The sequence below is a fragment of the Centroberyx gerrardi genome, chromosome 2, assembly GCF_048128805.1.
Source record: "Centroberyx gerrardi isolate f3 chromosome 2, fCenGer3.hap1.cur.20231027, whole genome shotgun sequence".
Classification (NCBI taxonomy): domain Eukaryota; kingdom Metazoa; phylum Chordata; class Actinopteri; order Beryciformes; family Berycidae; genus Centroberyx; species Centroberyx gerrardi.
This window is the reverse complement of record NC_135998.1, coordinates 25,844,511-25,858,503: the sequence shown is the minus strand read 5'-3', so window position 1 is coordinate 25,858,503 and position 13,993 is coordinate 25,844,511. Positions and strand designations below refer to the sequence as shown.

Here is a 13,993-nt window from a genome sequence, read left to right as displayed (position 1 = left end):
AGAATCGAGACGCATTCCCAATATCCATTTGGGGTCTCCTGAAAATGTAGGGTAGAACTAGACAACTTTCAGGGTATTCAGGCATACAAGTATAGTTAATTGTAATACAGTAGGGCTGCAACTAACGATTATTTTCATTATCAATTATTCCATCAATATTTATTTTGATTAATCAATTAATCATTTTGTCTATAAAATGTAAAAATAATGACAATTGCCCATCACAATTTAATAGAGCCCAAAGTGAAGTCTAAAAATTGCTTACCTAGTCTGACCAGCAGCCAAAAACCCCCAAAGTATATATTTTATAATGATATGAAATGGAGAAAAGCAAGCAAATCTAAGTATTTGTGAAGCTGAAACTAGAAAATGTTTGTTTTTTCACTTGATAAATTACATTAATCGATTATCAAAATTATAATCAATTAATTTTCTGTCGATCGACTAATCGATTAGTCGACTAATCGTTTCAGCACTATACCACAGCTTTCATAACCATTTCCAAATTGCACAAGAAATTACAATGTGTCTTCTGCAAGCCTCATTAGAGTAGCTGTGGGCATAGCTGAAACAGTACACATTTACAGAAACATCTGTATAGTAGCTAAATAGTCGTATAATCAATGGCAGGAAGTTGTCTTCCTTGTATTGCTTCCGTGTTATTGCAGAAATAACACTGAATGGGTTACAGTTTGCTTGGTCTTGTTTTTATAACAGCTGAGGCTCTACACCAATCAGGAGGCTCTGTTCAAATTTTCTTCCAACACTGGAAGCTGGTTGCCTTGGCAACTTGGGTAAGGAGAGTAAGGGAGACAGGGGCCCCTTGAACGTGTCTCCACAAGCCTGCATGTTTGGCAGACCTTCTCATGATATCCCAAAAGGCCTCAGCCAGTCAGTAGTCAGTTAGTCAACCGCAGGTTGAGGAAGTCGATGCAGCTGCCACTGGTGCTGCTGTGGTGTGGGGGACAATCTCCCCAGTTCAAACGGTCTGTCTGAACTGGCTGAACTGCAGACTGTGGGCAGGACAGGCCTGGGGCACCACAGACACACTAAAGATAGCACACACTTTGGTTAAATTTAGAGGGCCTACTCAAGTAACCAGCATTTTCAGAGGTTATGCCATTTCTTCTTGTTTGAAAAAAGTCTGGTTGAAGCGTGCAAGTAAAAGCTGATAACCAATGAAAAAAACATACATCACACCACACCACACCAGACCACACCACACCACACCACACGTGATAGTATAGTGGCAATATCTATGAAGTGAAATACAAAAATGCTTAGTCTTTATTATTTATGGAGAAAATGGTGCAGATTGTGAACTAAAAACTATTAGTTAACTAAGATATGCAGCAACAGATACATATCCTTCATAAGATTTGGATAGGCCTGTTATTTTCACTAAAGCAGAGAAACTCTTACTTGCATATTTGCATGGAATGCAGAGTACTAACAAGGAACATGCTTTGGGATATAGACCAGTGCATAATATAGCCTTGAACTTTGATAAATCAAAGGAGTCTGACACAGCATTAGAAAGGCAGGCAATGTCTCCTCCTGCAGGGTGAAGCATGCAATGCAAAAGCCAGGCACCAACCAATGAGTAGTCTGTTGCTACAGCTTGACAATTAACCCTATAAAGACCAGAATGAATCACAGAACTCAAATAGCCTGTTTTCTCAAGCACAATTAACTGGAAATCAATATCCAGGTGACCATACCATAACCAATACACAGTAATTACTGATTTGAAGACCATTTTTCATTTGTGTTGCCTTTGTACAACACCACTCTGACAACAGACAAAGCCTATAAAAAATGTCAACCTAACCTTTAGCTCAGCAAATGGCTGAAGCATAACTAATGCCCAAATGGAGGTTTGCAATAACCCTGATAGGGTAATAAATCATACCTATTGCCTGTCTGATTTGATCCATGAGCACAGACTGAGTGATACATGTCACACTGTACTTGAATCATACTTGACATTGATGTCATCCTTGGCATTGTCTGCCAATTGCTGCTGTGGCACCTGAATTTCCCCAAGGGGATCAATAAAGTGCTATCTTATCTTATCTTATCTTACATTTAGTATGAATACACACAGTTTTCAGTATGGGCTACAGTATTAAAGGATAATTCCAGTTATTTTCAACCTATGCCTTATTTTCCTAGTTTTTGCCATCATACTGATTGATTCTGGTAAAAATGTTGTCAATTAGGCTACTTCACTGTAGAGCTCTACGTAATTCTTTGTTTGTAGGGACTGCTGCTCTCCAATACAATCCAACAGGGCCATGGGAAACTCTAAACTCAACGCCACGGTTTTCTAGCCATACTTATTTTAGAAGCTATGGTAACTTTGTCTGCGATTCTATGCTCTTGAATGCAGCCTCACGTTTGCACGAGACTGCGCCTGTCAAAACTTCTCACAAGAGTGAATCACTATTTGTGTGGGGGCTACAAATAACTAACAGAGAGGAGGCAACATCCCAGCTTTTTATCCACCAAAAAGTGCCTTAAATCAGTGGTGTGGGAGTATTTAGGATTCCTCAAAAATGACTGCAGATTGTTGAATTCATAAATAAAACTGATTTTGGATGTGGGCGTTTGTGTTTAACTCAACGAGTTAAACACAAACACTTCCAAGTTGTAGCAACAAAATGCCGTCCCGATCTTCCCCCGTGTTCCGGTTTGACATGAACATGGCAGACTGAAGCCAGCAGAGTAAACAAGGATGTGTGTGAGCAACGTCAAAAAGCATCAAATTATAACTGAAAATGCCATATGACAATTGTTCAATCAGCTATTTAAGGATGTGTAACTACAGTGTGAGTGTTATGGTGTTGAAATGGTTTGTTTAAAATTTTTGCTTTTTGGGTTCAAATGTTTGAGTTTCCCATGGCCCTGTTGGATTGTACTGGACAGCAACACTCCCTGAAAACTGAGAGGTACGTAGAACCCTAAGTACAATGGATCAGAATCGATTAGCATCATGGAAAAAAATAGAATAATGCCCAGGTTGAAAATAAATGGAATTATCCTTTACCAGGAGCTAATGATCTGTCTTGTTCACACCATTACATAATGCCACACCTCCCCAACGTGAGGCTGTCACAGAACCTAGCTACACTAGCTAGTCCACTCCAGGTAGTCGCCCTCCCTCTCTTAAGACACCACATATTTCAAATGCCTTTCTTCTTTCTTTGACTTCATGTTTCTCTCTTTTCTCACCTCTCTATCTTGTTTCAGTAGTTTTTTCAAATCTCCGTCTCCCTGTCTCTCTCTCTCTCTGTCTCGTTCTCTCTCTCTCTTAATCCTGCTAGCAGACATGCTTTGCCTCCAGTAAAGAAGATTTGCCAATTCAGACTTCAGTCTCTGGAGACGATCAAGTAATGAAACACATGTGCGCGCTCTCACGCACACAGTCCCATAAAACAGTCTTACTGGAATTGTACAGGCCAATGTAGTTTGGTGGGTGCTTAAAAAGAGAAATCAAATTACAATGTGGATAGATTTTATTGTGCCCTCAAATTAAGCCCTTTTAGTTTTTTCTCCATCACATCTCTGAATGGTATGAGATTTTGTAAGGCATGGTTGTGCATGATTAGAGCAGCGATGATTTGAGGGTCCTGATGTTCTGATATTCTGAAGAGAATAAGGCTATACTGAGGAATAAAAATAACAACAAAAACCCAATACCAAGTACGACTATAAAATTCCTATGCCTAGTAATAATAATCTACCAACTGAAAAAAGTCAAATTAGCCTAATCTGTGGGGTTAGACACAGCAGTAGGAGCACTGATGACCCAACACAGGGTGAAACAGCAATCGTTGGGTTCCCATTCACTGCGCATCCATTTATTGTCCTGCTGCTTTGTGCCCCAAGTTACTGCAATCAGCACTTAGTACAATACTGATTCATCACAATGCTACAAATCAGTCTACCATGCAGTCTGTGTGCCCCCCCTCCAGCAAAGGAGCGCCAACACATTCCCGACCCCAGCTGCCTTTAGTTCCACAGAGAAACACCACATTAGAGCATGCTGTCGCGTTATAAAACTTCAACTGCATGTTCACTCTGCCTTTGACTTAGATGCTCTTAGAAATCCATTACTGCCCTCTCCGGCCACAAAAGATGAGAAAGGCACAGGCCTATTTGGAAACAAAACCCCCAATTGCTACACGCCCAATTTGGGAGAAAAGTGTGTTCTTTGCAGAGCAAAGCAACAATACTAACAGAAAGAGTGTTCAATACAGCAGATGTTCGCCTGAGTACTAAAGAGGCCCAGAGAAGGAGAGCTACATTATCTCAATCTCCAGCTATGCAGAGTACTCTCCATGTAACTGTCTCCTTTGTATAGCCTGCTCCTCGCCAGTCTTTTCTCTCCCCCTATCGCCCTCTCTAGTAGCCCTGGTCCAAAAGTTTCTATCTTTTGTAGAGGTAAAGTGAGTCCCTATATAGTTGGCCTATTGTACAACTGTACGGCAAGTCCATTACCAGTTAAAAAACCCTTACGTACTTGTGCAGAAACATTTTACTTAAAGGGTTTAAAGCTAGTCCATTTGTTTAAAACAACAATCTAGAAAAATTCAACTTTTGAGGTAAAGATGATCACCATATTTCATGAACATTCAGCCAAGTAGCCTATTTGAAATATAAATTTTACAATGTCACATTTTAAAACAAAGATAATGTTAGTTACATGAAAAGAACAGAAGACATGTAGGCTGATAAGCCTCAGACAAACATCAGAGGATATAACGGCATCAAATATTTCCTCAAACAAGACTGAGCATGTAGCTCAGACCTTGTGAGAACATGTGAAATAACAACCAGTTATTCAGATCTCTACCATTTGGAAGAATGTTACCTCGCAATGGCTGTTGGAAGATAAAGAGGCATCACACTCACTGCACACTGATCTTGGGGAACTCAAAACATAGAGGAGACGGAACATTTTTAACCATTTAGAACCATCAACTCAGCCATCTCCATGCCCTACATGACAGAAAATTTCAACATGGGGGCATAATAAAAAAAAAAGAATGGATCAAAATAGGTCCAGTGTCAGTAACCAACGGAACAGGACTTACAAAATCTGCTGGACCACTAGTCACTTAAAAATAAAAATAAATAAAAACCCAACAAGAATTGTTGTTTATAATCTGCACTTTTACATTTTTTCTTTCCTAAATTTTGCTCAAACATAATTATCAGGAGAATGTAACTCAAATGTATTCCTAATTTAGGCAGTCAGACCTCAAGTGCAACAATGCTACAATGCACAAAGAGCAGTGTCTACTAACATAAATACAGGCCCCACATAAAACTGTAATGCATTATAAATCATCAAGTTTCATCACTGTTACAAACGCCTGCAATATTGACTCTATGACTAATAACCTGGGGGGTATTTCAGTTAGCCAGTTAGCCAGATAACTTTAAAAAGTGTTATGAAATATCTTCTGAAATTTTGTTTTTTATTAACAATCATGTATGTATGACTGAATCATATTCCTAAATATATTATTCAAGTTTTGTATACAGATTCAAATCAGTATCACCAGGATAATTTTTTTACAGTTAGGCTAACTTCCTAATCCTGCATGCTCAAGCAATGCACTCCCATTGACCACAACAGATCAATGGAAATATGAAGTATGCACTGGATGTTTTGATGAAATATCACCTTATGTTTACATTATTGTTCAGAGAAAATCACACGGATTTGTGAGGCTGCATTGCAATTCTGAATCTAATTTTCCATCTTTGAATTTGTTTTTTTCTGTTGATTCAATATATCTTCAAACAGTGAAATGGGAAAGTAAACATGACACCCTTGTTGCCTTTAAGTACATACAAGGATGACATCAGTGCCCATGTAAAAGCGCTTACAGGGTGGAGCTGGAAGCATTTCTGTTTAAGTCAAATGAGTGAATGGAACCACGAACTGAAGTTAGTGGTGCTTCGTTCTGTGGGTTTCAAGCTCCTTTTGAGGAGTTCCTTTTGCATGGCGGGCCCAAACACATGTATATTCTCTCAACGGAGAGGCCCAGAAAAGGAGCAACACATTAGTGTTTTAAAAAGGCTGAGAGCTGGAATGAGGCGGAATAGTTTCCCAGCCCAGCCCTCGCTCTTTCTCTCTCCACATCTGCTGCACTGATGTAAACCCCTGTGGCTCAGAAAGAGGAGAGGCCCCTTTCCAAGCCTCCACAAGCCACCTCTTCCCCCCCTACCAGAGCTGACTCTAGGAACATTATCAAAACATTAAAAAAAAAAAAAAAAAAGGAGGAGGAGGAAGAAAAAAAGCTGGGGAGTGGGAGGAAGGGAGCAAGATCCCTCGCTGGTGGGCAATAAATCACAAACACTCTGGAGCAATAAGAACCCAGCTTCCACCTCGGATCCCTCAGCCCCTACAGCCCCTCTTCAAAGCCCCCCTTGAGCCTCCTGGGCCAAAGTCCCTCCCGAGGCCCACCCTTTCAGCCCCTCTTCCAAGCCCCCAGCTACCCTCCAGCCCCGATCCTTCTGCACACTATCCCTTGCACTGACCCTTTAGCTAGTACAAGGGCTCTTTCCCTTACCCAGAGCCTCGGGGCCCCTTCTCTCCCCCTCTCTGTGTCTCTCACAGCCCAGGACACAGAGACTTTTCTTCTCCTGGTGCTACATTCACACTCGCTCCAGGCTCAGCGCTGCCACTCAACCACGCCACAGCCATTCAACACATGCCCCCTTCATATGGCTCCTCGCTCACCCAGCAAGCCACTGCAAAGAATTTCACAATCGCACCACAAAGGGCTGAAACTGCAAACCTGGCAACCAGAGCTGCTCTTTAGGTGAGCAGAAAGATTTAAGCACAGGCACATGTGGGCCAGAGCGTCTTAAAAGACGCATGCTTTAATTGCTTTTCACAGAGTCATGGTTAGACTGAATACTAACATTTGATTCAGATTTCAACACTGGAGGAAGTTGATGTTTATGCACACCTATGTAAATTTTCACTGTGAGAAATGAAAAGAACTGTAAGGAATAAGAAAGTGTGGGTTTTCTAAAAGCACATAAAACAAAAACAATGCTAAATACAACTGAGGCTACTTGCCATCCATGAAAACCTGAAAGTGACTTTCATAACAGACACATGTGGTTATGATGGTGCTATTGAAGTAGCCTATTTCCTAATCTCTCTGAAAATAGGCCAGTCCAATGTAAACAGGCTTTCAGGTTTGAGCAATATGTCTTCATCACCAGTAAATCAAGTAATCTAAACACTTTTCTGAATACTGGAAAGGGAATCTATCACATTTAGATGTGACTCTGAGGAGATGTGATCCACTAGCAACATACAGCTGGTACCAGATGCACTGGCTCACTGTAGGCTGGACAGAGGCCAGTGCCATTGTCCTCTGGGGCTGAGCTTGGTTAACATTCAGTGGAGCTGTACAGCACTCAGCAGAGCTACTTGTTATCAAAGGCTGCAACTGTTGTGCAAAATCAGCATCTTTCTTCTAGCCTGAATCGAGCGCCACGAAACAGCTGATTTGTGTTCTCATCCATGTTAACATATTAACCACTTGACAATTTGAATTTCGCATTTTAGTGGCACGGCCATCTTTGGGGCTTCTTCTCGTCATTCATCGTTGCCTGGACCAATATTTCAATCCTCGGACTATATCATTCCAGACCAGTCTCAGTGGCAAAGGGTTGCTTTACTCACATGAGTACATGTGAACACAGGCTAACTGCATCCAGCCCATCAAATGTCAAACACAGTGTCCAAACGTGGCATCTACTGGCAAAGAGTGCCATTGCAAGCAATAATGAGTATATTTGGGAACATTGTGTCGTGTAATTCAAGTGATACTGTTACAACTGTAGCTAACAATAACGCTACAGTATCAGCAAGCTCTGTCTAAAGCATTGATCTAACTCAAATTATTTGTTTTATGCCACTGCAAACCATGTCCTCTCCACTTACGTTTTCTTTGTATCTAACAATTTGTAGCCTTCGTTAGCCTACGAACAAGCTGTTTGCGTTCAACTTGTCGATACAAATAACCTTCCCCGCTTCATGCCACTGCATACCATGACATTTTTCTCTGCACTTAACAAGCTAATGTTAACATCGTAATATCAGCATTCCCTATCTAAAATATTTAGAATTGGCTAGTAAGTAAGATAAATACCTCAGTTTATTTACTTCACTCATGCCATTGCAAACCATTGTTTTTGTGCAGCCTTTTTTTCTCTGCATGTAACTACTGGTAGCCTTTGTTTGACATGTCACAATACAGACTAACAGAATTATTTCCCCTGCTTATTATCACACAGATAAAAACGATGTAGAAGTTTCTACCAGGGGAAGGAATCGGAACTATTTTGCAATTGGTTTGTTCCGAACGCAAACTTTTTTTTTTTTTACATTTCAGTTCAAACGTTCCGACCTATAAATTAAAGTTCTGAAACGGTTAGAACGGAACCAAGAACCGGTTCATAACGTTCTTTTTCATGCCCTTCCAGGCCATGGGAACTAGACATTAGCCTACATGTCAGAATCAGAGAATTTCCCACTGGAGGAATCACCACTCACTCATTTGACTAAAAATGACCCGCTCATGGTCAAGGTCTCAAATGTGTTGTGCGGTTGTTAGGACAGTAGAGGAGTCAGAGGACTGACCTGATGCATTCAGGGATTTTTTTTTTCAAGTGGAGAGGGGTGGGTGCGGATAACTGGCACACAAGCACAGACCTATTGCACAGAGAGGAGGCAGCAAAAATAGCCTAGTGATGGGGATCATTTTGACAACAAACTAGGATACTGAATAATATAATGAAAAGGAACGTTATTAAGCGGTTTCCTTGTCTCAATGATAAAGGTTACATTCCGAAACCTCGGTAGAAACCAGTTCCTTCCCCTGGTTACTATTGAGGGTGGTCTACAGTATCAATTCAGCACCACATCAAGGACCAAATGAAGTTTTTTTTCATTTTCATTTTCCCCTGGTTCATTTTTATCCTTTTATCCTCCTTCTGTTTTACATTGGTATCGTTTATGGTTGTTTTCAAATTCAGAAATACAAATGATTCTAGATGTGGGCGTTCCAACAAGTAAAACACATAAAGAACCCTTTCAAACTGAGGCAACAAAATCCCGTTCTTCCACTTCTTCCAATATGACCTGAGCACAGCAGAAAACCGGCAGCCATCAGAGTAAACAAGGAAGTGTGTGAGCAACGCTAAAAAGTATTAAATGGACTATAACTCAAATGTTATGATAATTGTTTGATCATAGCTATTTAAAGATGTTTAACTGCAATGTGAGTTGTATTGTGCTGAAAGGATTGTTGGAGATTTCATTGGCCCTCTGGGTGTGTGTACTAGAACAAAAGACATCATGTTTTGTTTTGGGGTTGTTTTTTTTAAACATACACAGTCCGACCCATGATTAATAATTACTGAAACCAATTATTGGCAATGATTTTCTGAGGCTAATAACCTGTTAAAAAAGTGGCAAAATTGTTTAATTCAACAAATTATGCTTAACAATTCTTGTATGGCTTCTTTGGTCTGGTGTTAAACTCACCTTGCTCAGAGTCGGAGTCTGCCTCTGCCCTGAAGGAGCCTGGAGCGACAGGTAAGGGTCTGAGGGGTCTTGGCTTGGGTGTGGGGGGAGAGATCCATTTCTTTCCAACATACTCGACATATGTCCCAGGGAAGTCCCCCTTTTCCTGAGTGGTTTCATTGAAGCCAGGCAGCCAGCCAATGTCCTCTGGCCTCTGTTCCAGCCCATCACTGTACCCTAGAGCCACCAGAGCTCCTTTGCTTACCATTAGTATGTCCCCCACATGCAGGTCAATGTCCTCCTCCCTCTCCTTCTTGTAGTCATAAAGCGCTCTGTATTGATATCCTTCAGCACTCATACTTATCACTTTGTGTAAAGGTGTTCTTTTTTAAGAAAAGCAAATACGACCTCTGGGCCACTTGCTTGACGACAGTTCAACCAGCTTGAAGTTACTCTTCAGGCTTCTCTGATTATATATTAAGTCCAAGCATGTATTTGCCAGGAGTTAAAACGATTGTATTTGTATACTTCCAACAAGTTATAGTCTTCAACAGTTCTTTGGAGAAAACAATGTCTTAGCTCGTCTTCATTTCTTCACTGAATGTCATTCTGAACAGACTGAAATTCTCCTCATTTGTTGCCTCATGCGGTATGTACCCATCAGTAAATGGCCTGCAGCTGTGGCCTTGAGAATGCTACCCAGACCTGTAAGATGAGAGAGGAGGCCATTTGCAACACATTGCATAAGTCATCATATCACATACAATGCTTAGATGTGACTAGATTACGTTTAGAAGAGCAGCAGTAATAAAAAATAATAACACTGTAAGGACTCTGATTCATAGACATGCAAGCATGCCAACATGTATTTTCACTATGTATATTTAGACATAAAATAAACATTTCAAAGTTTAAAGTAAGAGTACTAACGTGAATCCCAAGCATAATTAACATTGTGAGCCAAACCTCAGTCATTTCCAATATACAAAACACTGATGAATATTATAGCTGCAGTGTACTTCAAGTTAGTTAATATTTAATTACATGGACACTATAACTTTACACATTAAGCCAACTTCAAAATTGTCTGGAACTTATATTTCATGTTGGTTTAATGATTAGGGGTTATGGGTTGGTTCTTAATTAAAACTCTTGAATAATAAACTATTTATAAACTATTTAGAATGTTAGCATGCAGTAATCAAAGCTACCATTGCTCCAGCATTTCTCTCAGCTGAATTCTTTGCCACTAGCTACACAATGCCTATCACATAAAGCATAACATTTACTGGTGCAGAGTCCAATACTGGTTAGCTGTTTTCAAGAGTTACTAACACACTAGCCAACTTCCATTTTGGTCGGCCAACATATGGTTGCTAACATTAGCATTACCAATGACAGCTAAAATTCACAGCTCTGTCAGTGTTATATAGCTAATATAGCTAACTGAGTCTGCAAAACTTGTTACAGCGCTAGTGCATTAGGAAAGCGTTTGCATGCATCTATCCCACCAGCTTTTTTTACACAATCTAGTCAAACGCTGTAACGTCCCATTGTGTCCAGAATAGTGTTCAAAAACTGAGCGATGAGCACACACTGGTTCAACTAGCTCGATAGTTAGCTAGGGCATTATCGGCTAACGTTAATATAGCGATTACGACGGCAGTTTGCTCTCAAAGTTGGCCTTGTGCTTTGACTTTCACAAATTATCGACACAGCAAACAATCGAAACCATTATGGAATAGAATAGAATAGAACAGAATAAAAGAGAAGAGAGTAATACTATACACATAGTACATACATATATACATACATACTTTTTATCCAGCTAACGTTAGGGTAGAAAAGTGTTTGACCTCCCTCCCGGTACAAGTAAATACTTCGGCTATATGGAAACGTTAACTTGATCACTGTTGATCACAGTAAGTTAAGTTAGCCAACTAGCTTGGACAGCGACACATACCGAGCCTGCATGGATCCCAGGCGAATCCACCGAGTCCTCCTTCCCTGCAGACTAGACGCTTCCACTTCGCGCAACTTCAAAGTTGTGGCGTATTACCCATAAAATGTAACCTTCACCAGCTCCCTTACCGGCACAGTTAAAACACAAACCATTAACTTGGGTTTATACCGGGTTTAACGGGCTATACTAACTATTGTTACGACCCACGGTCTGTCTGTATAACGGGACGTTTTCACCCGAACAACTGCTTCGAACGTAGGTTGCAGCCAACAAGGGGCAAGGCAGAGCTCAGCCACGCACTGGCCCACGCCACTGTCAATCAAAATACGTCAAACTATCCCACCAATCATTTCCCCGCTAGTGTGTGGCTGTCCCATCTTCATGTACTGTTGCACGTAACTCACACACTAAACACCTACAGGGAAATTACATAACTTCAGCATGCAAACCATCCACCACATTTTGGTGGATATAGTTTTGATGGGATATTTATCAAAATTTATGGACGGCTGTGCCAGATATGTAGACTACAAAGGCAAGAATGAGAAGGTTATTAGGCAATTAATTTACACTGATTGGCCATTACTTCATAACATACATAAGTTATTATATATGATGATTTAGTAAGTGGTAGCATAACATCTGATTTTCTCTATCAGTGACAGACAAGGAGTACATGTCTATCTAAAGAACAAAAACTGTTGTACATATTTCTCATTTCTTCACGCTATTCCAGAAAACCAACATTGGTACATCTGCAGACTGGCTGTATCACATCCTTCCTCCTTTGTGTGAAGAAATAGAATATTAGAATATGTAACAGACAACAACATAAAATGAGATGCAAAGGAAGTGTGCGGTCTTTGTAAGAGATTCTATGGTATATTTCATATAGTTAATCAAACGAAACCTGTAGAACTGCAAATAAGCATGGTTCAGGTTTTATTCAGTACAGAATTTTAGCTACATTATACATCACTGCATATTTTCAGTATGGAGGATACCAACATTTTACAAAGCGCACTATCCGAGGCACATGACTGTGATTGTGGGTGGCCTAATTATGGTGGGGAGAGAGGGTTGGCTTGTCGAAATCCCCTATCAAGCATAAACCCTACTGTCATGGCTGTGCTAAAAGAGGCTGTAAGCAGCTTTGTACAGGGCTAGGCCCTTTGAAGTGTTCTGCAGTCACACAGGCATCAATAGCCACCACCTCTCCGAAAAGAGGAAGGAATAAAGAAAACAGCAGAATGGGTGATGAAATCAACAACGAATATAGGAACTTCAAACTGTTGCTGCAGTGCAATATGAAGCCAAGTAAAACCAACTGCACTTTTGTCATGTGTTTCAGAGACATTTCAATCACATGAACAATTATTAAACTGCATTTCACAAATGTGTATATCCGTGAACGTTATTGTTTTCCTCTATCATACAATTAGACTTCTACTTGGTTTAATACTTCACTGCTGCGACTAAGACATAACTATCACTATGTACTTATTTCTATTTTTATTCCACTCCTGTGTTTCCATTTTTAGTCATTTTTTTCATTTTCATATACAGCTGCAGCATGAAATCTATTTTTTCTCTCTTTCAAATTCGAAGACCATACTGTGTCTAGTAGATAACCATTGCACAGCATAGATGGGATTTAGATTTCTGCTGGGGATGATGGAAATGAATGTTTGAATCACTAGACCATATAATCCCCCCCACACACACACGCACACACACACACACACACACACTTCCACCGCCCCTCGCAGCCCTGATTAAATAGTCAGGCTCCGGTGACCCATCTGCTGCTCAGGAGATAACCACCAACCACAGCTCTGTTAGGATCTCTAACTGTTAAGATAGAACATTTTAAGACTTTATGTCAGCATGCCAGTCATTGATGTTGTTGTGAAGTTCATTGAAAAGTATGATAACAACAGTCAGGTGCTTGGGTTGTCATTATAAACAAATATTGCCACCTTTGTGGTCATTCTGTTTATGCCTTTCATCCATAAACACATGTAAACTGTTGCAATTTTGTTTGTACACTTGTGCAGAAGTTTTGTGGACAATGATTGGATAATGATGACCCTGTTTCCATCAGTGGTATAGATATTGTATCATACAATTCATGAGAATATGTAAATACACAAGTTTTAATACATTTTCAGAAAAGTAATTTGACAGAGCCAAACACTGACTAAAGCCAAACTTGGTTTTGGCACAGTAGACAATAGGCAGCTTACTATACAGCTTACTTCTTAATAGAAGTATACTGACTAAAATAAATTATTTAAATATTCTCTAACAGACATTTCAGGGTGGGACATGAGACAAAAACACAACATACACCCCATAAAATACCAAGTTTTGGGACTTTGTTTGGTCCGTTTGCACAGCAGAATGAATACAGCATAAATAAGCACAGCTGTGTTAATACTTGCTGGGTTAGGAAAAAGGTGACAATG

General features: G+C 40.2%; 1 protein-coding gene across 1 annotated transcript in view; it reads right to left on the bottom strand.

Moving 5' to 3' along the window:
* pik3r1 (phosphoinositide-3-kinase, regulatory subunit 1 (alpha)) overlaps window positions 1-11,753 on the bottom strand; it is a 28,328-nt gene extending 16,575 nt beyond the window's left edge. Inside the window, exons 1-2 of the mRNA XM_071901712.2 lie at window positions 11,526-11,753; window positions 9,584-10,267 (exon numbers count right to left, since the gene is read on the bottom strand). Of these exons, the coding sequence (XP_071757813.1) occupies window positions 9,584-9,920 (337 nt within the window). The 5' untranslated portion in view covers window positions 9,921-10,267; window positions 11,526-11,753. The remainder of the gene's footprint in view (window positions 1-9,583; window positions 10,268-11,525) is intronic.
* Window positions 11,754-13,993: the final 2,240 nt, after the last annotated feature.